The following is a 27,674-nucleotide window of genomic DNA, read 5'->3' as shown; positions in this document are numbered from 1 at the left end:
CCTGACCTCAATGGGCGCGATCAGCGTGAAAAGCTGGCACAATTGAATAGCGGCCCGCGATCTCCTGTCACTTTAGACGGGAGATGCGGGCCGCGAAATCAATTGAATTCCGCCCATATTATGGTAGTAGAGTGCAGGGGAAAGGTGTAACACACAGGAGTTTATGGATGCATGCAAGGAATGCAAACATATGCAATACCAGGTAACCACCATCCAAATTTCCAATATCACAATTCTCCAATTCTAATACTACTATTAAACTTTTCTCTAAACCCATTTTAGTAATGTACAGTCCCCATTAAGTTACACTACATGCATGGTATTGCTGATCTTTCAGCATACTAAACTTTTAAATAGAGAGAAAAATCACAGCACAAACATGCACCATACCTTGCCAAATTCTGGGAATACCTCCAGCATAACAATATCTAGCAGAATGTAAGACAGCTGAAATGACGACATAGATATCATTATACAATGACACAGAATTACCAGATTAAGAATTATGAATATATCATATTCCTCATTATGTGCCAGAGAACTTTGCAATATATAGTAGATTACTGCAAGGTGGTCCTTAGTATACATAAAGGGTATTCTATAAAATGTGGAGTACAGTAGAAAGTATGGTTGTGTTGTCCTTAAAAGGGTGCTAATTTAGCTCAATGTTCTTCCACTCCAAATTGCATAGACCGTATATTGTACTGTAGAGATCCCAAGCACCAATATACACCTGGGAACTGGAGGAGACCCCATCAATATACTATTGCAGGAAAGAGTGAATTTGATAAGAGCCATACTTGAAGTGCAATACCGCTTTAAAGAGCACTTGTTATACAGTGCAGGAAGCTCAATTTTTTGGGCTGTGCACAGAGGGCCTGATGTTGGCCAAGTGCGCATGCGCACGAGGGAGCCGGCTCCGTCGTGCGCATGCGCGAGACCCGGATATGTGTCTCGCTACAAAGGGGGCGTGCTGTAGATGGTGAGTAACACCACGCCCCCTTTGGTGGGCGTGCCTGCCCAGACGGAGGTGTTACCATGGGAACGCCTACCGTCTGGGGCCGGCCCCACTGACATCACAAGTGATGTCAGTGGGAGTGCTCTCGGCTCTAATACAGCCGAAAGCACTCCAGGGCTTGCGGCAGACGAGACCCTACCACAAGGGTCTCGTCGCAAGCCCGATGGTCGTGATGGTCTTGACCATCGCGACCATCTTTTTGGCCGCTCGCTATAGGCCACACTAAAATTCAGAGGGACAGCCCTGATTCAGAGCGAGCGCTCTGTCAGAGCGTCCGGCTCTGAATCAGGGCCAGAGTCGTAACTATGGCTCGCAGTACCTGGTGCAGGCCACTCCCCCTCCATATGATGTCACAAAGAGGGGGAGGGCTACAAATGCCGGAAATTACAGCAATGCCCGGAGCGGGGCTGTAAGAGCAGCAGTGTGCATGTCGGAAGCATCCTAAGGACATTCCAGGCGACACTGCTGCAGAGATTCAGGCTGCAGCATCCTGCTAGCCAGATTCAGGAGCCGCCCACCGGGATCAGCACTCTGTGCGGCCGCACTGCTCGCACAACCCTAGTTACGACCCTGGCTGAGCAGGACCAACATTTATAATAAAGCATCTCCTTTACTATAGACTAATATTTATGAATGAATGGTGAATGGATAGGCTGACTCTCATGATTTAGTCAACACAATGTCTGCCTCTAGTGACGGCAGACAACAGGTACTTTGTAAATAATACTTTTGCTAATGTGGAATCACACAGTGCTTGTGTCTTCTCTGCTAGCCTCCACATGTGCATAGCTATAGTGGGGTCAGGGGGTGTCATTGCTATGGGGCCTGGAGGCTTGGGGGCCCTGGACCCAGGTTATATACTGTAATTGCATACCAATTTCCTGGAATTTTCTGCTAAGCAATTGGGTCCGATCTATTGCCCAGCCTTAATGGGGTGACATTCCATTTTCAGTGAGAGGTGTTTGTTGTTAATCCTATAATGGTAAGGGGGCACTGTAATGTGGCATATTCTGACCTGAGCACTGTAATGTTTCATAATCTGAACTGGAGAGCACTGTAATGTGGCATAATCTGACTATCCTTTTGTAATGTGGTATAATATGAACTGGAGAGCACTGTAATGTGGCATAATCTGACTATCATTTTGTAATGTTACATAATATGAACTGGGGCACTGTAATGTTACATAATATGAACTGGGGCACTGTAATGTTACATTGTAATGCGGCACTATATGGAGTGGAGGCACTATAGTGTAGCATAATATGAACTGGGGGCACGGTAATGTGGCATAATTTGGACTAGATGGCACAATATGAAATGTAGGTACTAAAGTGTGGTATAATATGAAAAGAGGACACTGTAGATCATAATATGAATTGGGGTATTGTGCCCCATAATGTGCACTGGCAGCCATACATTGTAACATGATGTGAACTAGGGCTCTACTATGGTTCAGAAAATGAACTAGGGAACTATTATGGGGCATAAAATTAACAAATGCTGTGGAGAGGTGTCTCTCTAGAAGCATTGGGACAGGGTCTATAGGGCCCACAAAAGATCTGGCTACGGCCCTGAGCCACCACTAATAGATCCAGGTAACTGAATGGAATGGTACACAGGTTCTCAAACTCGGTCCTCAGGACCCCCAAACAGTGCATATTTTTCAGGTCTCCTCACAGAAACGAAAGTGAAATAAATAATTAACTCCACCTGTGGATCTTTTAAAATGGGTCAGTGAGTAATGAATACACCTGTGCTCCTTCTGGGTGACCTGGAAAAACTTGAACTGTGTGGGGTCCTGAGGACAGAGGGTTTGATTCAGAGCCGGTCGCTATTTGCGGTCGTTCGTTCCAAAAAAAGGGGTGGCTATTCAAATGAACCGTTCGCTCTTTGCGGTCTGTTCACGCCTCTATGTCTGAACGAGCGAACAAAACTTGCGGTCGATTTTTGGATAACTACGCCCCCTGGCCGCTCGGATCCTACGTCATGTCCGCTATTTATTAGATTAATCGAGTACATCGACCAGCGTATGAACTGCTCGCTATTCTTGTGGTTGGTTTTTGCTACCACAAATTTGCGAGCAGTTCTGACTATAAAATAACCCAGTGACGTGGTCAGTGACGCTGCTGTATTAATTATGCACACCCATAAAACGCCCGTTTTGACCTTTAAGCACACCTGTGTTCTGATCTCCACTCTCCGTTTTCAAGCACCTTCCCCTGTTACCACCCACATACGCCTTCTCCTGTCACTCATATTAGCAGGCATTCGCTATTTGGCGAACAAACGATTTTCGGCCGCACTGACTGGTTCGCGCATGCGTATTACGATCCGTACGCATGCGCAGTTCGGCAAACATCGCTCGGAACGAACGAGCGGCCGCTTATGAGCGGCTCTGAATCAGGCCCAGAGTTTGAGAACCACTGGAATAGAAGCTGTCTTGTTAGTTACAATGAGATCTAGTTTCTATTTTATCTACAGACATTGGCCAAAGTGGAACCCACCTAGCAGTTTACCTCTTCTTACCCTATAAATCTGCTGTAAAAATATATTATACTTGTCAAAAGTGAGCTAATTAAAAGGTAAATTAATAGTCTTTAAAAGTAACTGGGATTTTTAGGAATGTTTTAACACTGATTTTTGCCTTAATCTCCATACACCACAATTATGTATTTGGGTAGAGCAAAGCTAATGTCAAGTGAAAATGGGTAGAAAACAACAATTACAAACAGTAACCATCATTTGTATGCAATAAGGGGCTAGTTTTATAGTTCTTTAATATTTTGCATTACTTTCTGTATACGTTTAATACCATATCCCCCTTGTGTTCATTAAAGCAGAAGTTTAGTATTAAACAACGGTATAATAGGAAACACAAGACAGATTACATGTCTTTTCAAAGTTCATGTCACTGGTTTCATTCAGAAACAGCCTACATTTTAGGGCTAGTGTTAGGGTGCAGAACAGGAGGGTTAGAGTTAGAGGATGTCCCCTGTCGGGGATTCTCATCATCAGGATGCTGCCGTCGGTCTTTTGACAGCCAGCATCCCGAGTGCCGGGCTCACATCCCCAACCCATACAGTAGTTAGCATGTCGACATTCAGAATGTCGGCACAACATACTGTCGACATGGTTTGAATTTCAACATTTTGGATATCAGAATGTTGACATAAATTTTTGGGATAGGCTTAAGGGAGGTGTTGGGCTGCAATTAGGGTTAGGCTGCATGTTAAAGTCAACATTCTGATGTAATTCCCCAGGTTTTAAATATTGGTCCTTGTAAATGTTATTGACAAAACGTATAATACAATTTTTCTGTATGTAAAAAGGCAAATCTCACCATCTATACTTATTTTATGGCGCTTCAGCGTTAATAATAAAGATGGGCATTGCAAGAAAAAAAATTACAGAGAACATGTCAGGTTTTTGTGCAAGCAGAATCTCCTATATTACTGCCTGTGATCTGCCTACATCGCACTGTCAAGCAGAGAAATGTATTTAGACAAACTTTTATATTGGCAACTATGTGATACAAATACCTGATGATAATTATGTATTTTTATATTCCTTGTGTAGGTTTAATATACAGGTACTTGGCAAACATTGCAAGAGGATACATTAAAATGCTACATATTAAAGAACGGTCAGCTGAAGGTACTGTAGGAATCCACTTTAAATGTAATTCAAATGAAAATCTAAGGACAAAAAGTAAAAACTAACTATGAACATTTATAATTACCTGTTTGTTGAGCACAGGCTGCTGCAGACCATCAAACAATAATCTAATACCTTCATACTTTGCTTCATCTCCAATACATTTACCTATTAAATCTAGCCAATCATAAAACAAGACAAAAAATAAAAGTTAATATAAAACATTGAGAACAAAGGCCACAAAATCTAAATTTCTTAAAACAGAATTGTGTGGAATTTTTAGATCTGTAGCTTCCAGTTATGAAAATGACTGTGGCTGTAAAAAAAACATTATATAATCTGCATGCATTTGTTTTTCTTTCATATTGTCTGCTTGGATTTTCAGAAACAGGTCAAATAAATCTCAAAGTAATAATCTGTTTAAACTACTGGAGACATTCAGGTTTTATACAAAAAGGCACCACCCTTTAATATTAAAAATAAAATCAGGGCTGCTACCATTGTTTTGATTGTATTTTTTTACAATAACTACTGCTGCATAACTATTCAGATACCAATGGGGGCAATTCAATTCAACGCAATGTTGAATAGCCGCGGGAGGGAGCTCCCGAAGCTATTTAATACACCACGCTGTTTGGGCGCGCTAAGGATTTTTTCTCGCACCCCCCCTGGGGATGCGAGAAGAAATCTGACCAACAGTCCCACGCCCGGCACTTTGGTCAGAGAATGCCGGTTAACGTGCATTAACACTTGTTAAAGCGCGATTATCGGCATTCTCCGACCACACAGCGCACTGAATTGAATAGCTCTGGGAGCTCGCTCCCTGGGAGCTCGCTCCCGATGCTATTAAATTTGCGTTGAATTGAATCACCCCCATAGTGTCAAACATCACATTGTATCTATTTGTAACTCACCTGTGCTTAATCTACCTATCATACAGAAAAACAATCCAGGCAGTGAAAAACAGTTGAATCAATTAGTTTGAGAGGCAGCCGCAATGGCCTAGAAATGTCAGCAATGGCAGAGGAACGCTCCCTCCTCATGGACCGATATCACCCCGGACTCACTGATTTTTGTGCATAGCCTGCGGGGCTGCACACAAAAAATCAGCAAGTCAGGAGCCATCGTAAGCGTGGCCTATAGCCGCACTTACTCACAGGCGCTACATATCGTGCCTAATGGAATTGAGCCCAAAGATAATATGCTTTTTGTTTACAGTAAATCGACGGACTAAACAATTACTTTGTAGATAATGAAGATTGTAAGGTGTTCATATACGCTAATGGCACTAGCGGGTGTGGTAAAAAAGATCACAATGTCTATTGTAGAGAGACACTCAATAGATCGACAGATGGTAGACAGACAATAGGTCGACACACATATGGCCGACACATTTTTGTAATTTAAGCCTAATCTTCACAGAACTGGAAAATCCCTTACCTTTAAAGATTGAAGATTCAAGAGCCACGCCATCAAAGCAAGACGGGGCAAGTCTGGATGTCGGCAGGGACCCTGCGTTAGCAGATCCTGCCACATAGGTGGAGGATACGTACTGTCCGACAGATTCTGTTTGTCAGTGAACCAATGACTTCTGGGCCAAGCCAGAGCCACCAGTATTACTGTTCCGCCTCCCTGCTTGAATTTCCTGAGAACTGTTGGGCGCAGGGAAATTGGAGAAAAGAGATACGCCAACTTGAAGTCCCATCTTACTGCCAGGTCATCCATGAAGGCTGTTTCGTCCCTGGACCTGGACCAGTACTTAGGCACCTTGTGGTTGTCCCTGATAACTGAGATAGGCCACTGTAGTCGCATTGTATTTGATCTGGACTGGCCTGCACTGGAGCAGGCCGTGTGCCCTGATCAGTGCTCTGTATACTGATAGCAGTTCCAGAATATTTATTGGCAGATAACTTTCTTCATTTGTCATGTTCCCCAGAATGGGCGCCCTTTGTTTAGATGATCCTTTCTCAGCCACCACAGGAGGGAGTGACCAACCTCTGTAGTGAGAAGGATTCTCTGAGACCTTATAGATGATGCTGTCAGTTCCTCCTGGAGAGAATCAATCTTTGTAGAGGACTGGAATGTAACTGGGCATATTCCACCATGTTGAAGGTGGATACCATGTGAATGGTTACCCTCTCACTTCAGAGCAATTTGCACACCTGCAATTGTAGAGCCGAAAACCTGTCCACTGGTAGAAAGATCCTTTGTGCCAGGGAATCCAGTAGCGTCCCCAGATGAACCATCTTGTTGGACGAAAGGGAAAACTATTTCCAATTGATTATCCAGCCCTGCGGGTGAAGCAGGTATTATCGCCGTCCGCATGGCCGGCGGTTCAAATCCCGACAGCGGCAGCCCAACAAGGGTGACTATACAGATCATCCCTAAGGTAAGTATCGCTAACCTAATCCCCCCCCCCTAACCATAACCCTCCCATAGGGGTGCCTAACCCTAACCTCCCCCCCCCCCCAAGTTCTTAACCCTAATCCCCCCTTTAACAGCCTAAACCTAACCCCTCCTTCACCACAGCCTAAACCTAAGTCCCCTGGGGGGGTGCCTAACCCTAACCTCCCCCCGGGGTGCCTAACCCCCCCTTCCCCTAGCCTAAGCCTCCCGGGGAGGGGGGTGCCTAACCCTAAGTCCCCCCGGGAGCCCTAAACCTAACCCCTCCCCACCCCACAGCTGTCCGCGCCCGGTTTACCTTTGTTCAGTATGCCGGGCGTCGGTGTTCCGGCGTATGGTTAATGACTGGCATCGAGTTTTCAACGCCTGTCATTAGTACCACGCCGGGATTAGAAAGTCTGGAAGCCGGCGGTCGGCATTTAGACCGTCGGTTTCCAAACTACATCCCAGCCCTGCTCCTGTAGACAGGCAGAGGTCAGCTGGAGATGATGTTGTAAAACCTCCGTAGACTGTCAATATCAGGAGGTCGCCCAAGTATGGCAGTATCCTGACTCCTTCTGAAATGAGCAGTTATAATCGCCATTATCTTGGTAAACACCCGAAGGGCTGTGGACAGACCAAAGGGCAATGGTAATGCTACTGACGAACAGCAAAACTCAGAAACCCTTGGTGGATAGTGCAATAGGTACATGCAGATATGCCTTCTGTATGTCCAGGGAACCATGAAATCCCCAGGTTCCATTGCCAGCATAATTGACCGTAGGATCTCCACATGAAACTTAGGCACATGGATGAACCTGTTGAGAGATTTCAGATTCAGAGTAGACCCATTTAGCTTCTGAATCAAGAACAAATCTAAGTAATAACTCCTTCCTTGTTAGCTAATGGAACCTGGATTGTGCAAACAACCTTCTGGGGAGTAACCCTTTAGGAAGGTGTCACGTAAAAATCCCCAGTAGGGCGAGGGATTTCCCACCTAATGCACTCTCTCTCTGGGAGAGTGTAAAAAGACACTAGCCTTTTTGGAATGTGGAACAGTCTACCTGGAGTGTTCCATGCTTCTCCCATAAGATCAGTGAGCTGTTCAGATTGAGGGAATCCAACCTAAATCACCTTCTGGTGCTGAACACCAGGTTTATTAGAGTTTAGGAGCCAGTAGTTCATCTTCTATAATGATAATTGAATTAACCCCCCTGCTAGAGAGGAACATCCACTGATGAATGATGCTCCTCCTCTCCGAGATAGGCCCAGAGGGAGAAAATGGTGTAGCCTCTGCCTCCTCAAATGATACGTATATCAGAATCTTAAAGCAGGATGGACTGAAAGGATGCTTCAGTCCATCTATATGCTTAGACGGCTGAGATAGGTCAACATCTGCAGATAGGTAGACTTTAAAAAACAGATTTTGAACTAAGTGGACATAACCCTCCGTCCAGAAAGGATGTATGGGAAGAGGAAACATAGCAGGCTGTAATCACTGTTAGTCCACTAACTGCGTCATAACCTGAGACCAGGAGGACATTCAAGGTGACCCCTGAAGAGATGCTGGCAAGGTGGACTGTTGTGGTGTATAACAATCAAACCACAGTCCATCCTGTATGAAATTCTGAGAGGCCAACTGTACAGGATTTACATGAAACCAGCATAGGGACAAGTGTCTCAATCTCATGTTTACCCTTGTCCTGAGGCATGGGAAATACTTGCAATTAACCTACATCAGTGTAGAATTAACAATACAATGTGACCCTTTTCACAAATAAAAATAAATGTGACGTACTCTCTAACCCTTATACACCAGGTAGTTGGGGGTTAGGAAAAACAAACGAAAATAATAAAAAAAAATTTCCCCAGCAGAGTTGGCATAAGTCACATAAAATGCATATAATATATTTGCAAAACGGCATTAAAATCAACTACCTAAACACATAAGTTTGGTAGGATCTACATGCATATAAATATATTTGCAAATGGGCACTAAATCGCAATCACATTGGTAGGATATAAGTGCAAAGCATACAAATATACCTACAATTCGGCACTGAATCAACTTATACAAACACAAAAGTTGGTAGGATTCCAGTGCTATATATCTTGGTCCTAAGCGAAAGGTATACTCAGAGAGAGCCCAAGTCCCCCCCCTCAGCAGACATTTCCATGATCAATTGCAGTTGAACATCTCCAACTAATTAGGAGAGCGGGGGAAGGCAGCTCCGTCTTCACTAGTAAATGTGAAGTAATACTGGTAGTTGATGGTCAGATGGAGCAATAGCAGTGATAAATAAAACTTGCCTGAACACCTGTGGATCTGGAATGTATTCACAGCGCTTCACTTTTTCCACATTTTGTTATGTTACAGCCTTATTCCAAAACGGAATAAATTCATTTTTGTCTTCAAAATTCTACACACAATACTCCATATTGACGACGTATAAAAAGTTAAGGAGCGTACACACGGTCAGATTTGTCAGACTTGTCAGATTTGTCAGATGAACGACTGAACGATTAAACGATTTGAACGATTTGGACGATTTGATCAAAGTTTTGAACGATTTGAACGATTGAACGATTTTTAACTGCATTAAAATGAATGGAATCGTCCAAGTCTGACTGCAAACCCATCAGATGTCAGATATCGTTATCTGACAAACGGGAACGCGCATCGTTGATCGTCCATCGTTCAGGCATGTCAGATATGAACGATTTTTCATCAGATATGAACGACTGAACGATTTTTAAATCGTTATCGTCCATATCTGAAGAAAAAATCTGATCGTGTGTATGCACCATTATTTTGAGATTTTTGCAAATTTAATAAAAAAAAAAAAAAACCACTAAAGCTGCATACACACACACACACAATGATTTTATAAATGAACGATTTTAGTAAACGATTTTAGTTAATTTATTTTCAAGGGAAAATGAACGAAAATAATTTACTAAAATCGTTCATTTACTAAATGTAATGGACGATTTTTTTGAACTACAAACGATTTTTGCTTATTCCAGTTGGTCAGTCTGACTGAACTACAAACATGAACGCGCATGAACGATAATCGTTCACCGTTTTAACTTAGAAAGTTAACGATTTTTACAACGATTGAACAAAAAATTATATCGTTAACGATAATCGTTCAAAAAATCGTTGTGTGTGTATGCACCTTAAGAAATCACATGTGCATAGGTATTCATGGCCTTTGCCATGAAGCTCAAAATTGAGCTCAGGTGCATCCTGTTTCCATAGCTTAATTGGAGTCCACCTCTGGTAAATTCAGTTGATTGGACATGATTTTGAAAAGGCATACACCTGTCTATATAAGGTCCCACACTTGACAGTGCATATCAGAGCACAAACCAAGCGTGAAGCCCAAGGAATTGTCTGTAGACCTCCGAAACAGGACTGTCTCGAGACACAAATCTGGGGAAGGGTACAGAAAAATATCTGCTGCTTTGAAGATCCCAAGGAGCACAGTGGCCTTCATCATCCGTAAATGGAAGACGTTCGGAACCACCAGAACTCTTCCTAGAGTTGGCCGGCCGTCTAACCTGAGCGATCGTGGGAGAAGGGCCCTAGTCATGGAGGTGACCAAGAACCTGATGGTCACTATGGCAGAGCCACAGCATTCCTCTGTGGAGTGAGGAGAACCTTCCAGAAGGACAACCATCTCTGCAGAAATTCACCAATCAGACCTGTATATTAGAGTGGCCAGACGGAAGCCACTCCTTAGTAAAAAGCACATGGCAGCCCACCTGGAGTCAGCCAAAATGCACCTGAAGGACTCTCAGACCGTGAGAAACAAAATTCTCTGGTCTGATGAGACAAAGACTGAACTCTTTGGCGTGAATGCCAGGCGTTATGTTTGGAGGAAACCAGGTACCGCTCATCACCAGGCCAACACCATCCCTATAGTGAAGCATGGTGGTGGCCGCATCATACTGTGAGGATGTTTTTCAGCGGCAGGAACTGGGAGAATAGTCAGGATAGAGGAAAAGATGAATGCAGCAATGTACAGAGACATCCGAGATGAAAACCTGCTCCAGAGCGCTCTTGACCTCGGACTGGAGCGACTGTTCATCTTTAAGCAAGACAACGACCCTAAGCACACAGCCAACATATTAAAGTAGTGGCTTCAGGACAACTCTGTGAATGCCCTTGCGTGGCCCAGCCAGAGCCCAGACTTGAATCCAATTGAACATCTCTGGAGAGATCTGAAAATGGCTGTGCACTGACGCTTCCCATCCAACCTGATGGAGCTTGAGAGGTGCTGCAAAGAGGAATGGGCAAAACTGCCCAAAGATAGGTGTGCCAAGCTTGTGGCATCATATTCAAAAAGACTAATTGCTGCCAAAGGTGCACCAACAAAGTTGAGCAAAGGTTGTGAATACTTATATACATGTGATTTCTTTTTTTGTTTATTAAATTTGCAAAAAAAACTTTTACAAGTTGCCATTATGGGTTTTTGTGTGTAGAATTTTCAGGACAAAAATTAATTTATTCCATTTTGGAATAAGGCTATAAACATAACAAAATGTGGAAAAAGTGAAGCGTTGTAAATACTTTCTGGATGCACTGTATACATATAAAAGGTAACAATGCAGAAAGAAACTCTCACCCCAAGAGGATGGAGAGAAAAACAGTGATAGTTATAACTGACAGACAGAAATAAAAGACAGTGTCAATACAGCAGCTAGCTCTAAATCAACTACAGCAACGCAAAGGAATGGTAGAACATAGAGCACCCTATACCTTAACCAAGGGAGAGGTATACAGGGAGACTGATCCAGACCCTCCTGAGACCAACAGCTACAGGGCGTATTGAGCGTGGACCGTGAGCGTCTCATACTTGTGGAGGGTAGGCGGAGCAACCCAGACACCCAAAACCCTTTGTAGGGACTGCGTCTGGGTCGGGAGAGGGGCAGCCGGGGGAGCACCTACCTCACCCCTAAGCTGCATTAACCAACCGGGTACGCTGGCCGCATGGCAGCAGATAGCGTCTGCTGCCGATCCCCGGCGTCAGACGATAGGGCCCCGGCTGGTGTAGTAAGGACGAGGACAATCCCTGGTCCTTACAGCAGAGGCTTCTGGTGCGTCTCTGACACCAGAAGCAAGGACTGCTGCCCGCGATACTCCGTAAGCGTGGAATCGCCTTACCCGACATCTCCAAGCATCTGGTGCAGTCCAAGTCGCAGCATCGCTGCTAGCTAAGCTCAGCCACGACCAACTGAAATTACCGGCACAAATACTGATGTTGCGGCCCCGCGACAGTAGATGGGGTCGCAGTACAGTACATGCGTCTTAATTCAAACGCTTGGTACTGACAACTCAAAAAACTTAAAATAAAGTAAAACATAAAATAAAAGCTTAGGACTGCCTGAGCAGTCCCCGGTTACAAAAGTGCATCTGAATCCTGACGCCTCAAACAAACTGAAGTCCTATGGCTAGGGGTGGGGTAAATATGGAGGAGGACCCAGGGCATTCTGGAAGCCAAAGCTTTTACTGTTTGGTGCCTGGTCTTCCAACCATAATATCCCCCAAGGTATCCCTGTGGATCCCTATGGACCCTGAAGAAGAAATGTTGAAAAAACATGTTTCGACCACTTGTGAGTCAACCATGTTTCCCAGTCGACCATTTGTCAGTCGATCTTTTGTCCCTGTCGACCATCTGTTGTCAACCCACTGAGTGTCCACGTAGACACTGCTGATCTTTAATCCGGATGCCGGCACTAGCTACGTTGGTTATTAATACAGAGCAAGATAGTGACTAGCTATAGAAAGATTTATCGAAACTAGGCAGATGAGCTCTAATGTAGAGAATTGTAGGGTTATGTACCAATACCATGATATGAACTACTCTACTTACACTTAAATGGAATACAAATAGTAATAAGCCAGATGGAAAAGGACATGGAAAAACGAATTGCAGCTGCATGCTGCTAAACAGCTTTGTGTCAAAGGCAATAAAATCTTGCCATGCATTAAAAGGTGGATAAAATTAACTTGATACAAACACAGTAATACAACTACTTCTATCACCAGTGAGACCAAACTGGGCGCTGTGGCAAATCTGATGTCAAATGGAGGTGCACCCAGAGAATAAAATATGAAGCAAAAAAAGGGGGAGGGAAAGTACACTTGTTTGGGGCACAAATTCTACCTTATTTACTATAAAATTTAACTTTTATTAAGTTTTCTTTAAGAATAAATGGATTGAATACATGTAAAAAGGAAGAAAAAGACATTGGACAACATATAGCGACAAAATAAGAAGAACATCTTATTGTCCTATTGATATAAAAACTAAACTCAAAAAGTGAGTATCATCATCTAATGGTGATCTATTTAGTGAATCAAAGTCACTCAAGCATATATTTGCGAGATCTCATGTAATTGAATCACATCAAAAGTGTATGCGCTATCATAGCTCACTCAATACAGTGAAAACTCTAGGTGAAATATCTCAGTAAATAGATATATTATGTTTGGTTTTCATATCTGTCCTATATTCGATGAGTATATTCTTGTATTTTATTTTATTTACTTTTCCTTATTTGTTTATGTATGTCTAAAAATATCAATAAAAACTACTAAATTAAAAAAAAAAATAGATATATTGATAAGTAGATATATTTCTTGAATTAACACTGGAACATCAGTCCGCCGCAAAAAACATACAGATGGTATAAAAGCAAAATTAATATATACCATCAAGAGTCCACCTCAACAAAGATATCATTCGCCCAGATAGAAGGGCATAATATATAACGTAACAAATATCTTAGATGTAACAATCTGTACTACATATAATAGATAAATATCAATAACCACATGTCAACATATATCAGGGTACTGATTTTGTGAAAACCTGGTCATCAAATAATATCTCTAAATGCAAATTGAGACAAGAGGGGACATAGGGTATGAGAATAGTAATGTATCAGGTATGGCATACAAATGTCACTTACTGAGAGTAAAGTTACCACTCACTATAAGGTAAGGGGATAGGTGGCTTCTGTGTCCCATGTACAGATGTAGTGAATGGGACATGAGCGGACCCACCGCATGTACCATTGAGGGTATAATATAGTGTAGTAATTGGCATTTACTATTCTCGAATGTTCATCCACTATAAGCCTGATATATAAGTGCAGGCTTTACCAGTGGGAGAGTGAGTTCCTGAAAATAGTAGCCAGAGGAATAGTGGTGATAGCAGGGTAATCAAAGAATCGCCTGCGCCGGAATGGTGAGAGATCTCTCAGTGAATAGCCGGCCAGCGTCAATAGCGTCCTGCAAACACCTGAAAAGATAGCAATAGACGGGAGAAACACTTGACCTGCAAACAGCGCAACTCACCCCACTGATGTATCAGTAAAGCGCAGTGGGAACATTGGATGAGGCGGTGCAGTTCGTGTATCCCTTGAAAGTGAAATACCTGATACAATAAGTGCGCAGCGGCAGTGTCCAGACGAAGGGAGTCTCCTCGTGCACTGCAGAGGCTCCCGACAAGACGCGTGTTCCAGTCTTGTCGGGAGCCTCCGGAGTGCACGAGGAGACACTCTTACCTATGCTTAGTTTAAACCAATTTACATCTTAGGTTTGACACGAGAACAAACATATCAATGCCGCTGATGGTGCAATAACACCCAGTCAAACATTAGACGCATGAGAGCTTGAACATTTTAATAAGGGATATGCCTGGTTTAGCAGACTGCTGAAATTTCTCATTTTTTATTTTTTGTATTTCTTCTAGATGTTTACACATTAATATTTTAGATTGTATGTTACTATTTGGTATCTTATATGTTTTTCCTCTATATTAAATTATATTTATGAGACACCCTTTTTTTAATATATTAATTTCCTGTGTGCAGGTCTTATATTCTCATTTGTTGTTTATAATTGCTATAGAATCTTCATAGCTGGTTCTTTTTGATCTGCAGCAATTGGAAATGTTGTCTACTCTGTTTTTATATTACTGGTTTCTCCTCTAGTAATTCGGAAGCGCCTTGTTGTTTGTTGTGTTTTAAGAAATAATATGAATTAACATTTTTTCATAACAAAAACTGTACAACATAGGATCGTTATTTGTTAATGGCAGAAAGATGATTTCTGCAGGTGCACAGGAATTGGTACGGGAAGTTATCCAGTGCTCAGCTACTAGACGGAATTTAGGCTGCTTATATTATAGACAAATCATTTTTAGAACACTTTAAGGAGGTGATTGAGCAAGGGAATTTATACTTCCATCTCTTCCCACCTGTGAGGTTTAAATTAGCAAATATTAAAGTAGCGAGATATGTAATGCATTTCTTGGGAACAACACAATTACAATATGTGAAAGGCTGGACTTAAATCTATCTTTTTTCATCCCTACTTTGTAAATATTATTCGATAATTGTGTGTGTTTAACATGCTAATATTTTTAAGTCTGCAAATAACACCACCACCATCATTAGGTTGTATTCTAGAGCTTTTTAACTTTTATTTTGGCACTGCTCCCCAGTTGACAGAGATATCTCAAATTATTCTGCTTGACAAGTACTGTTTTTCATGAATGCAAGAGAAAAATGTTTTAACTAATATGTTGTTTATCAGCAAACAGAAGTACATTTGATAAATATGCTCCAATTTATGTGCATCAAACTCATACAATAATTATATTTAACAAGACAAACCTGGAATGTAACCCATCATTTCATCAAAAGTCTGCTTTGCCCGCTTCTGTTTTGTCACTGCAGATCGCGGTTCAGTGCTTTCACAAAATACGGCATCTGGAAAGAGAAAAAATAAATAAAGCTTGTTGCTTATAAACTATTGTCAAGTACAATATGCTACATTATTGCAAATATACCAAAATTTTATCTATCCTTTTTTTTTTTATATGGTAGAGCTCTTTTCACCTAAACTAGAAATAACATCTGTACACGTGTCCTTTCTTTCTGTTGCTGAAGTTGTGCCTAATTGCCCCCCTTGGTGTGCCAGGTCCTGTGCGACTCGTCGGGGCCAAGTGTCTTTCACTTAAAATGTGCGACTTATTCGCATAATTAAAAACACACAGAATCGGCAAAACCACATTGCTAGAGTACACTGCTCAAAGGGATGTGCAACATTTGTATATCTGTGTGCGACAGTCTGAATATGTGTAAAAAGTGCTCCGATGCAAACAGCTGCAGCTTTTCCTCACACCAGGTTGCGTTATGCTTCATCTGCAACTGTGTGTACAAACATTTCCTGTTTTGTTAAAGTTACAACCTAGCACCTCTAGCACACTGCGAGCTTCTTTTTACTGCATCTGAGATGCAATTAAGACCAAAGTAAAAGGAAAATACAGCACGCTCCTCCTCTTGGAACAACTCAGTCTCATTCTGTATGGTATATGGACGCCCAGTAAGTCTTGAGCAGTATGGTGTATGGATGCCAAGTAACTGAGAACACATCTGTATGAGGTCCACCCTTTAACTTATTTAGTTGGGGCTGCTATTTGGAACCCACACCATTGTATGAACTAAGCAGACATCATATCCAGTTAGAAGGCAGACAGTAGAAAGCAGTAAGTATACTATAAAACAGTAGTGGCCTAACTCGGCCCTCATGTTTTGTAGTGCTCATAGCTGTTGCACAGGTGTATTCATTACTAATTTACACATTTTAAAAGATCCACAGGTGGTCTGGAAAGTATGAACTGTTAGGGTGTGGAGTGACTGCAGCATTTGATTAGATAGCCATCATTTCCGTCATTCACTACAAATCTCAAGGGATATGAATTATGAGTCTCCTGCTTGGGCATTTTGGTCATGATGATTCTACTTCCCCAGCTTTCCAAAGAGGATTTTTAACCACTTAACTGGCACAGTCACATGGGATACGACCACAGCAAATGGCCTTTCCATGACACGGTCGTATATCATACAACTATGCCCTCCCACTGTGTGTCTGGTGTTTTAAATAGGAAGTCAGAAGTGCAGAACTGACTTCCTGCTGCTGGCTCGGCCCACAGCAGTACAGTAGTGGTCTCTCACTGAGCGCATACGCCAGACAGTAAAGTTAAAAATCAGGCGCAAAAAGGGGAACTGATGCTCCCATGAGCACTATTGCCAATCTTCTTCTGGCTGGGTAGTGGCATTCCGGCGCAAGGATTTAGTCAGCCGGGATGCCGGCTGTAGGTCTAATAACTGCATCCCATTGCCAGTGGAAGGGCAGTTTAAATAGAGACCTACAGTATGAACTCTAGGGGGGTGCAGGCAATGCCACTGAGGTATCTATAACCATTGGAAGGTGGAGGTTAAAGCCGCTGAAGGAACTATCGACACCTGGGAATCTATTGACACTGGGGGGGGGGGGTGGGGAGCACACTTTGGGGGAAGCGTTAGTGGCTGTTGTCCCTCTAGGTGTATATTTGTAATTTCAAATATTTAAATAGGCTTTTAAAAAGTTATTATTGACTTCCTTACATTTTTAAAGCAAAACCTTTGACAATTTTTAATGTTTTTAATATTTTTTGTAAACATCAGTTAAGTGGATGACAACTTACAGTGGTACTTGAAAGTTTGGAGACCCTTCAGAATTTTTTATATTTCTGCTGAAATTTGGGCTAAAACTACTGTACCTCAAATTTTCACACAAGTCCTAAAAGTAGATAAAGAGAACCAAATAAAACAACGTGCCAAAAAAAATTAGACATGCTCATTTTTTTTTAGGAAAATTATCCAATATTACATATCTGAGTGGCAAAAGTATGTGAACCTTTAGGCTTAGCAGATATTTTGAAGGTGAAATTAGATTCAGGTATTTTCAATCTATGGGATGACAATCAGGTGTGAGTAGACAACCTGTATTTTTAAACAAACAGTGATCTATCAAAGTTCACAACACGTGTTTGTGGACGTGTATCATTCCACAAACAAAGGAGATTTTCGAGGACCTTTGAAGAAGAGTTGTTGATGCTCAGGCTGGAAAGAGTTTGGACTCCACCAATCAACAGTGAGAAGATTGTGTACAAATGGAATAAATTCCAGACCATTATTACCCTCCCCAAAGGTGGTCGACCAACAAAGATCAAGCTAAGAGAGGCATCTAATAGACCGCAAGGTCTAAAATAAAAAACCCAAGGTAACCTCTAAGCAACTGAAGGGCCATTCTCACATTAGCTAATGTTAATGTTTAGGAGTCCACAATTAGGAGGACAGTGAACAACAATGGTATGCATGGCAGGATTGCAAGGAGAAAGTCACTGCTCTCCAAAGAGAACATTGCTGCCCCTCTGCAGTTTGCTAAAGATCACCTGAACAAGCCAGAAGACTATTGGAACAATGTTTTGTGGACAGAGTCGTCCAAAATAGAGCTTTTTGGTTTAAATGAGAAGCGTTCTGTTTGGAGAAAGGAGAACACTGCATTCCAGCATAAAAACCTCATACCATCTGTGAAACACAGTGGTGGTGGAATCATGGTTTGGGTCCGTTTTGAGCATCTGGCCCATAACGACTTTCCATCATTGATGGGACAATGAATTCTGAATTATACCAGAATATTCTAAAGGAAAATGTCAGGACATCTGTCCATGAGCTGTATCTCAAGAGAACGTGGATCATACAGCAAGACAACAACCCAAAGCACACAAGTCATTCGACCAAAGAATGGTTAAAGAAAAATAAATTTAAAGTTTTGGAATGGCCAAGTCAAAGTCCTCATCTTAATCCAATCGAAATGTTGTGGAATAACCTGTAGCGAGCAAATCATGGAAGGAAACCCACCAACATGACAGAGTTGAAACTGTTTTGTATGGTGGAATGGGGTAAAATTTCTCAAAGCCGATGTTCAGGACTAATCAACAATTATAGGAAACGTTTAGAAGCAGTTTTGCTGCACATGGGTGTCATACTAGATACTGAAAGCAAAGGTTCACATACTTTTGCCACTCACAGATATGTGATATTGGAACATTTTCCTAAATAAAAAAATGAGCATGTCTAAATTTTTTTTGTCTCATTGGGTTCTCTTTATCTGCTTTAAAAATCTGAGTTAGGTGTAGGCCACATTTCAGCAGAAATATTGAAAATTCTGAAGGGTTCACAAACTTTCAAGCGCCACTGTAAATATAGTGCATGTATACCACACCAAAATTTCAAGACAATATTAAAATATACTTGAATAAAGGGAAAAGCAAAAATATCATACAAATATTCCGAAAAGGAGCACATTGATCTGGTAGAATAGGGTTTCAGTGCACTATCCAGACTGTCCTGCAAGAATGGCAGCAGAAGAGCTAAGATGAATGATGGTTTTCTGGACTTTATCATGGTCTGAATGACCTGAATAGAGAAGCCCTTAGCTTGGAGGATCATGGCTTCAAAGATGTTCTGTCACCATGCCGAGTATATGGGCCTACCATTACCACTTTGGCCACTTTAGCACTCGAGGGAGCAGTGGAATCAACGGGAACAAATACACCAAGCAGAACTTCCACTGGACCGTCATTGTTTTCGGATACCTTATGCGTGTTCCATAGAGTGGCATTTTGTGGTTCAGTCTAGAAACCATTCAGTCCACCTCCAGCAGACCCCAAGATGGTCGAAGACCAACAGATGAAGTGACCATTCTGAGGGATGGATCTTGTGCTGGTTTAGGAAATCAGTTTTCAAGTTGTCTACACTAGGGATGAACACCAAAGATATCAACTGGCACGTTTATTTCTGCCCATTAAATGATCTTCACTGTTCCACCTTAGCCATGGAGCTAAGAGTCCCTCCTTAGTGGTTGATGTATGCCACAGCCGTGGCATTGCCAGCCTGGATGTTAAGTGGCCTTCCACGAAAGTAAGACTATGTCCGAAGGAGGGCCAGAATGGCCCTTACAGATGTATCCACATACATCTTAGCCTCCTTGTGCGTTACAGTCCTTTAAGTCACGCCATGCCCGGTAGAGCCGAGCATCTTTTCATGCGACTTTATCCCTTCAAATATGCCTTATTCGCACAGTGATGAGAATAGGACGGACAAGTGGCTTCTGCTGATTAAATGATATGCAGCAAGCCTATATTCGGTGTGCAACTGCGAGTGTATCTGCATGCGAAATGCTACATTACAGCGTCACAGCCACTGTAACGTAGAATTTCGCATACAGATACAAATATACTCTGTGTGCAGCTGCAGTTGTATCACTGTGTGAATAAGACAAGATGCTCAGCGATACAGAGTTAAACGGCACTCACGCGTTATGTATAATGCGACTTGTAGCGCACGGAGGATAGATGTATAATGACACATCTGTAGCTCTAGAACATTTATTGGAAGTCTTCTCTCCACTGCCAATTTGACAGAGGTCTATCGGACCCTGTTTCAGTTTGCTAAATATGAAGGAAATGGATTTTCCGCACAAGACAAATAAAACCACATACCCGATTTCTGAATTATCTATAATTATCCATTTATCCAAAAATTCCTAGTGTGATTAATAATACATATACTAGAATCTGGATGTACTACCACCTGACTTAAATCAATGAACAAATAAAAAGGAAAGAAGTCTCTATGGCAGTACACTGGGGACTATTTCAACTATTAAAATAACATACTTTATTTCATTATTCTTATTATCACGGGAGGTTTACCCTGCAGCTAATTGATCATGCTGCCCAATTCAATTAGCTGTGGGAACACTGGGTGCTAAGCACAGAGGGGTAATAGTAAGTTAAAAAAAGACTATGTCCCATCAATTATAAGTTCTCTGAAATACAGAAGTATAAGGGATCTCATCTATTAAGCAGTTTTTATACACACCAGTTTCGGGGCTTGTTTTTATTTATCACATAATGATACTACTGTATCGGTTGCAAAAATCATAATTAACTATGATATCTGTGGTTTACTCCACTCTCTTAAATTTGTAGCGTGAAATAGACAAGTAACAGGAAACTGATACAATGTTAAAGTTTGCTGCAAAAGATTGTATGCAAAGGAATCCCCTCCATTTGTTAATATCTCTTTATTGTAGCTAATATTCACTATAACAAGCTGTCTACCCAGCAGAGTTCGCTGCTCCCCAATTTTCACAGACACACACACACAATGTATCAGTCTGCAAAATGCAATGTTCAGCGTCAGCTCTGCTTATACAGAGAATGTGGCTGAAAGTTCTTTTGTTGATGACCAGATGAGGATAATACTAGTGATTAAACCGATTTGTGGCTTACTGTTACAAGATACAGTATCTAATATAGTGGCAGTTCCCAAAATGTATACATTTTACATGATTTATTATCACATCAGAGCATATATTAATGTCTGTTTTTTTCACTATTACTCATGCCCAATGGTTTCATTGGTAAAGGATATAATATGTCTATAAATTCCTTAAGTTGCTTCTTCCGTTGTAGTTTAATAGGAGAGCGCTTACAATCATTAGTTGTCACTCATAGTAAATGCAGAGTTTTTAATTATCACGCATAGGTTAATGCCGCTGTTATAACTGTCCATAGACAAACTCTCATTATAGGAGTCTCAACTTATATACTATCTCTTGTGGTTAATACTGCTGTACTGATTACCCCTAGAAAACATTAGTTACAGGAGTGTATAACCATTAGCCGCTCCTTGCTGTGTTTATCACTGGCTCGGCTACCCCTGATAAGTGCCGCTGAGTAACTTCACACCCAATAGACACCCATTTGGCAGACAGCAGGGCACACTTGGCGCTGTTGTATCTTAATCCACTGTTTTTGTTGAGTTTGTATGTGCCATTTAGTAATTTAGTACTGATGAAAGACGACACTCTTATATCTGTGCTCTCTATTTGTCTTAGGTGTCTACGTAAAACAAGAGATATGGTAAGAACTTACCTTTGTTATCTCTGTTTCTACGAAGTCCATAGGGTCCAAGCTTTCACTGCTCCCAGGATGCACTTGGGTCCGTTCTCCTCTATACCCCGGCCCCGAGCCACAGGCACCTCAGTTGGTAAGCAGCCAAGGTCGGAGGAGGAGACTAAACAGAGAGAAGGAAGACTGGAACACACAAGAAACCATACTCACAGAAATGGGAGACAGAAAACCGGTGACCAGCCACACAGCCCATTTGAAGCCAGGTGCGTGGGCACCCTGTGGACCCTATGGACTTCGTAGAAACAGAGATAACAAAGGTAAGTTCTTACCATATCTCTTGTTTTCTACTTCAGGGTCCATAGGGGGTCCACAGGGTTGACCTTGGGGATGTTCCAAAGCAGTTCAACTAAGGGCGGGGACGCTCCTGAGCAGAAAGGAGAATCCTGCGCCCGAAGGATGCATCCTGAGAGGCAAAGGTATCAAACGCATAAAACCTCAAAAATGTCTGAATGGAAGACCAAGTGGCTGCCTTGCACAGCTGAACAGCGGAGGCACCACGTCTAGCAGCCCAAGAAGGACCCACAGACCGAGTGGAATGAGCCTTAACAGAGGCTGGAAAAGGTAAACGTTCCTGTATATAAGCCTCCCTAATAACAGAACAAAGCCAACGGGCTAACGTTTGTTTGTTGGCAGGCCAACCCCTCTTATGAAAACCAAAGAGGACAAACAAGGAATAGGACTTTCTTACAGAAGCCGTCCGATCAACATAAACTCTGAGAGCACGGACAACGTCCAACGAAGCCTCACCAGCTGTAAGATAAGGAGATTGAAAAGCTGGTACCACAAGTTCCTGATTGATGTGGAACTTAGAGACTACTTTAGGCAAGAACTCAGGACGAGTACGAAGCACAGCCCTGTCCTGGTGAAAAATTAGGAAGGGGGGACTACAGGAAAGTGCCCCCAACTCGAATACCCTCCTGGCCGAAGCAATTGCCAGGAGAAACACAGTTTTCAGTGTTAACCACTTGAGGTCAACGGACTCAAGAGGCTCAAAGGGAGGTCCCTGCAGGACCCGAAGAACCACCGCCAAGTCCCATGGAGCCACTGGAGGCACAAAGGGAGGTTAAATTCTAAGAACACCTTGGAAAAAGGTGTGAACATCAGGCAGTGTAGCGATCAGACGTTGGAACCATACAGACAGAGTCGATACATGAACCTTCAGGGAAGCAAGACGTAAGCCCAGGTCAAGACCTGACTGCAGAAATGCCAAAATCCTAGAAACCCTGAACACCTGAGGATCAAAGTTTCTGGACTCACACCACTGAAAGTAAGTGTGCCACACTCTGTGGTAAATCCGTGCAGAGGCAGGCTTACGCGCCCTCAGCATGGTACTGATGACAGAGTTAGAAAAACCCCGGGACCTTAAGACGTCTGTCTCAAGAGCCACGCCGTCAAAGACAGCCGACCCAGATCCGGGTAAAGGCAGGGCCCCTGAGACAGCAGGTCCCGACGCTGAGGCAGAAGGAACGGAGCGTCTACGGACAAGCTCATGAGATCGGAGTACCAAGGACGTCTGGGCCACGCTGGGGCCATCAGCAGAAACGTGCCCCCGTCCTGTTTGATTTTTCTGAGTACCCGAGGTAGCAGGGAGATCGGAGGGAACGGGTACGCTAGGTGAAACGTCCATTTCACAGACAGCGCGTCCACTAGGCTTGCGCCTGCATCTCTTGTCCTTGAGCCGTACACGGGCAACTTGCAGTTGTGACGGGAGGCCATCAGGTCCAACTCCGGCAGTCCCCATTTGTCCACGAGAAGTTGAAACACCTCTGGGTGAAGCAACCATTCCCCGGGATGCATGTCGTGATGGCTGAGGAAGTCCACCTCCCAATTGAGGACTCCCAGGATGAAGACTGCCGAGACTGCCGGAAGGTGGCACTCCGCCCAAGCCAGGATCTGAGACACCTCCGACAGGAGCCAAGGAGTGCTCAGTCTCCTCATCAGACATGATACCGTAAATACACAAAAAAATACGTATCACCAGAGGAATTACGGTGTTAACACCCGCGCACTCACCAGTATGCAACACAAACAGCCCAGATATGGTACTGTGTAGCACACAACAGTGACTGACCCCACAAATACGTGATTTATATAAGTGAGGGTATCAAAAAAACGCCCTTCCCCCACACACCTGCCGGGCCGTAGGAGAAGGAAAGGAAATAGGATAGGTATAAGCTGACAGTAAGTAGAAATAAGTCACAGACAGGCAGCACTAGCAATAGTCACATACAATGCAGAAAAGTTATACTCACTGCACCTTCTGCTACAATCAACCGCCCAGATTCAGTGTCTGGGAGGGCTATAGCGCTGTGTACACTGTGCTTTAGCAGGGGAGAGGTACACAGGGGAACCGGTCCACTTGATACCGCCTGGGAGTCTGCGATGCCTGCCAGTAAAGATGGCCGCCGGAGACCTCAGAGGAGGAGTGGCCGAGAGATAAGAGCAGCTCAGCGACGCCAAACTGTGAGTTGAAAGGCGCGCTGAGCTGAGGGGAGGAGCCGCTAGACAGGGAAGGCTGCCTCCCCTGGCTAGCATTTAACCCCTGGGTTGCCGGTCCCGCTTCCAGCCTATCACCCTGGTGGTCTAGCGGACACACGGGGTATTCCTCTATAGAGGGAGAGCCCGCCGCCGCTGCTAGCGCCTCCGGTCTGTCCCCAGAAACCGGAGGCTTCTGACTCCATAGAAAGTATCCCGCGGCTTACCTGATCCCCGGCAATCCGGCAGCAGTCACAGGGAGTCCCCGGCTAGTACAGACTCTGGGGTCCCACCGCGATCCCCAGATCTGTATTGGCGTCGCGGCGCCATCGGGGAGAAGGAGCGGCAGCGTGGACGTCCTAAAGGACCGTTTGATGCTGCCGCTCTGATAGTGTAAAAAAAAGAAGAAAAAATGAAAAATTTTCTCTTTAAAATAAAGCTTAGGTGCTGCTCCTGCAGCCCCACTGCGACAGGGTGACCCGACTTCGGCCGGGCACCAACTAAAACTGAGGTGCCTGTGGCTCGGGGGCGGGGTATAGAGGAGGACGGACCCAAGTGCATCCTGGGAGCAGTGAAAGCTTTAACTGCGTGGTGCCCGTGGATCCAGATCCAGCTATACCCCAAGGTCAACCCTGTGGACCCCCTATGGACCCTGAAGTAGAAAGTCCTTGTTTAATTGTGGAGCAATATTTATCCAGATAAAGCTATAAGATTAAAATGATAGGCACGCAATATTAAACAAATTAAGAATGCATATGTGGCCCATTTATTTTCCATGGTGGTCAGCACAGATAGCCATGTTTCTGTAACACAAGACTAAAATACATATAAAAACACATTAGCTATTGCGGTACTGCCCAAATCATTCCTGGCTTAATTTCAGTACAATGTAAATAATGTACCTTGACAAGAGGCTTGTCACTCTTCTGTGGAGAATGAAGCTTTATTTACCAGAAAAAGAGACCCTATGAGAATGGGAATGAATGCATCTATGTAGTGCCATGTGAACAACCACCATTACATTGTCATGTAAAGGTAGTTAAAGGTTAGGATTAGGCTGCGGCATGTTATGTAGTAAGCATACCGGCGTGCAGGATGCCAATGGTCTAAATACCGCCGTTGGGATCCTGGCTCCAGTATACCAATCGCCGGCATCCTGAAGGTAAGTACCGGAGATTAGGGGAGGGCTGGTTTTAGGCACTAGAGGGAGGGTTAGGCACTAAGGGGGAGGTTAGAATAGGGCACCAGGGAGGGAGGTTAGGGTAGAGGCTAGGGTTAGTTAGTATACTTACCTACCGCTTTCAGGATTTTCATTATCGGGATGCCGACCACCGGGAACTCATATCCACCCCATAGGAGCAAGTGATATCTGGGCATCCTGAATATTCACTGCCTATCCTTTCACTGGAGAATATTGTACAGGCTTACAGCGTCAGTGACTATGTTCAGTATCTACAGATAGAATGAACCTCTCCACCAGATTGTGTATGGATGTCTTCGGTAGTAAGTGTCTTAAAAACACCCTCCTTGGGGTGACGGGGGGCACAACATAGATATACATATATCATCATCCTAACATCCTGCACAACGGCCTTGCACAATTAAAACACCAGAGCATGAAGCCGTTCACAACCAAATGTTGGCAATAAAAAAATAGAAAAACTAAACAATAACATGTCTAGACTTACTTAGCCAACAATATATACACAATAACTAATAATACATACACAATTTACATACCTTGGTAGGTTTCAATTAACTCCATTAACAGGAAGAAGCATCACAATACTATTATATACTATCTCTTTTGGTTAATACTGCTGTACTGATAACCCCTGGGAAACATTAGTTGCAGGAGTGTATAACCATTATCCGCTCCTTGCGGTGTTTATCATTGGCTCGGCTACTCCTGATATGTACATACCTCTAAGAAGTGTAATTAGCGAAACTAATCGATGCTCTTGACTAAGTTGTTCCAGTTTACATTGCAGGTAGTGGTCCGTATAGGTCTCAAGCGTATTTTTTAAAAGGATTCGTCCTCCCATCAACAGGTGATGAAACCAATCAGGAATGTGGAAAACACAACGTCCTGCCAGTAATTCATAAAGAGCAGTGGTTAGTAATAGGTTTATATATAAATCACCTGCTATTATGCTAAAGTAATATCTATTCTTTAACAATGCGTAGTAAAACATAGCTACAAATAACACGTCTTTAGATTTAACTACAGAGCTTTTCAATGTTACATATTCATGCCACCTAACTAGGCACAGTTAAATTAGTCACATGAGTGTGACAGGTACATTGGCTATACAAGGTAATCACCATCACCTGCATTCTGCACATTGTATTTTTTAGATCATGAAACCAAAGTGGATTTACTTGTTACTATTAATTTACCCAAAGTGCACTGTGATGGCAAAAGAAGATAAACTTGTAAATAACATTTAAAAAAAAAAAAAAACAGGATTTTGGTACTTACCGATAAATACCATAGGTGACACTGGAGTATACACGTGTTAAGACGGGTGGATCAGTGGAGCCAGGCACTTTAAGTATTATTAAAATAGAAGTCGGCTCCTCCCCCTCTATACCCCACTGGCCTCAATTAAGATTAACCAAGCACTAGTGGAGATAGAGCAGAGACAACAGAGGAAGTAGAGAAAGAAGAAGGAGGAACCAAATAAGAAAAAGTCCATGGACCGAAAAAGCGAGCAAAAGCTACAACAAAACGATAAGCTGCAGCCAACCAATGTCTGGAAACTCTCCAAAGAACACTGCAGAAAGCAACAGTGCTGGGAGGGTGTCCAGTGTCCCCTATGTAATCCGAGAAATGGATCCTAGGGGACACTGGAGTATACACTGGGGATGTCCCAAAGCTGGCCTCCCATGTGGGAAGGCGCTGACCACCTGCAGAATTCTACAACCAAATCCAGAGACAGTTGCTAAGGAAGCAACAGTGAAGAATGTTAGAAATGTACAGGTAGAACTAACGAAAGTATGACTGTACACTGAGCAGACGCACGGAAAGTTGAGAATCAGAAAACTCTACACATGGGGACCCCACAAAATGCATAGAATAAGCAGAGGTAGAACGAGACGAAGGCTAACCATTGGCTACATAAGCCAGACAATGATCTAGACTGATCAACCTGGAAAGGGTTCGCTGAGAAGCAGGCCAGCCCCTACTGCAGACATGACAGAGCACAAACATAGAACTTGTTCTGCACATGGAAGCAGTACAAGAAACAGAC

The 27,674-nt window shown here is 43.1% G+C and overlaps 1 protein-coding gene across 5 annotated transcripts in view; it reads right to left on the bottom strand.

Moving 5' to 3' along the window:
* Positions 1-27,674, bottom strand: part of SNX14 (sorting nexin 14) — a 146,814-nt gene that overhangs the window by 6,181 nt on the left and 112,959 nt on the right. For all 5 annotated transcript variants that reach the window (XM_088472009.1, XM_088472007.1, XM_088472010.1 and 2 more), the window contains 4 exons: positions 26,345-26,509; positions 15,749-15,844; positions 4,761-4,852; positions 391-447 (listed from right to left, as the gene is read on the bottom strand). In XM_088472009.1, coding sequence (XP_088328135.1) covers positions 391-447; positions 4,761-4,852; positions 15,749-15,844; positions 26,345-26,509 — 410 coding nt within the window. The remainder of the gene's footprint in view (positions 1-390; positions 448-4,760; positions 4,853-15,748; positions 15,845-26,344; positions 26,510-27,674) is intronic.

Source organism: Taudactylus pleione, unplaced genomic scaffold (assembly GCF_031769625.1).
Source record: "Taudactylus pleione unplaced genomic scaffold, aTauple2 ptg000015l, whole genome shotgun sequence".
NCBI classification, from domain to species: domain Eukaryota; kingdom Metazoa; phylum Chordata; class Amphibia; order Anura; family Myobatrachidae; genus Taudactylus; species Taudactylus pleione.
The sequence above is the reverse complement of the archived record's forward strand: the minus strand, read 5'-3'. Positions and strand labels throughout refer to the sequence as shown.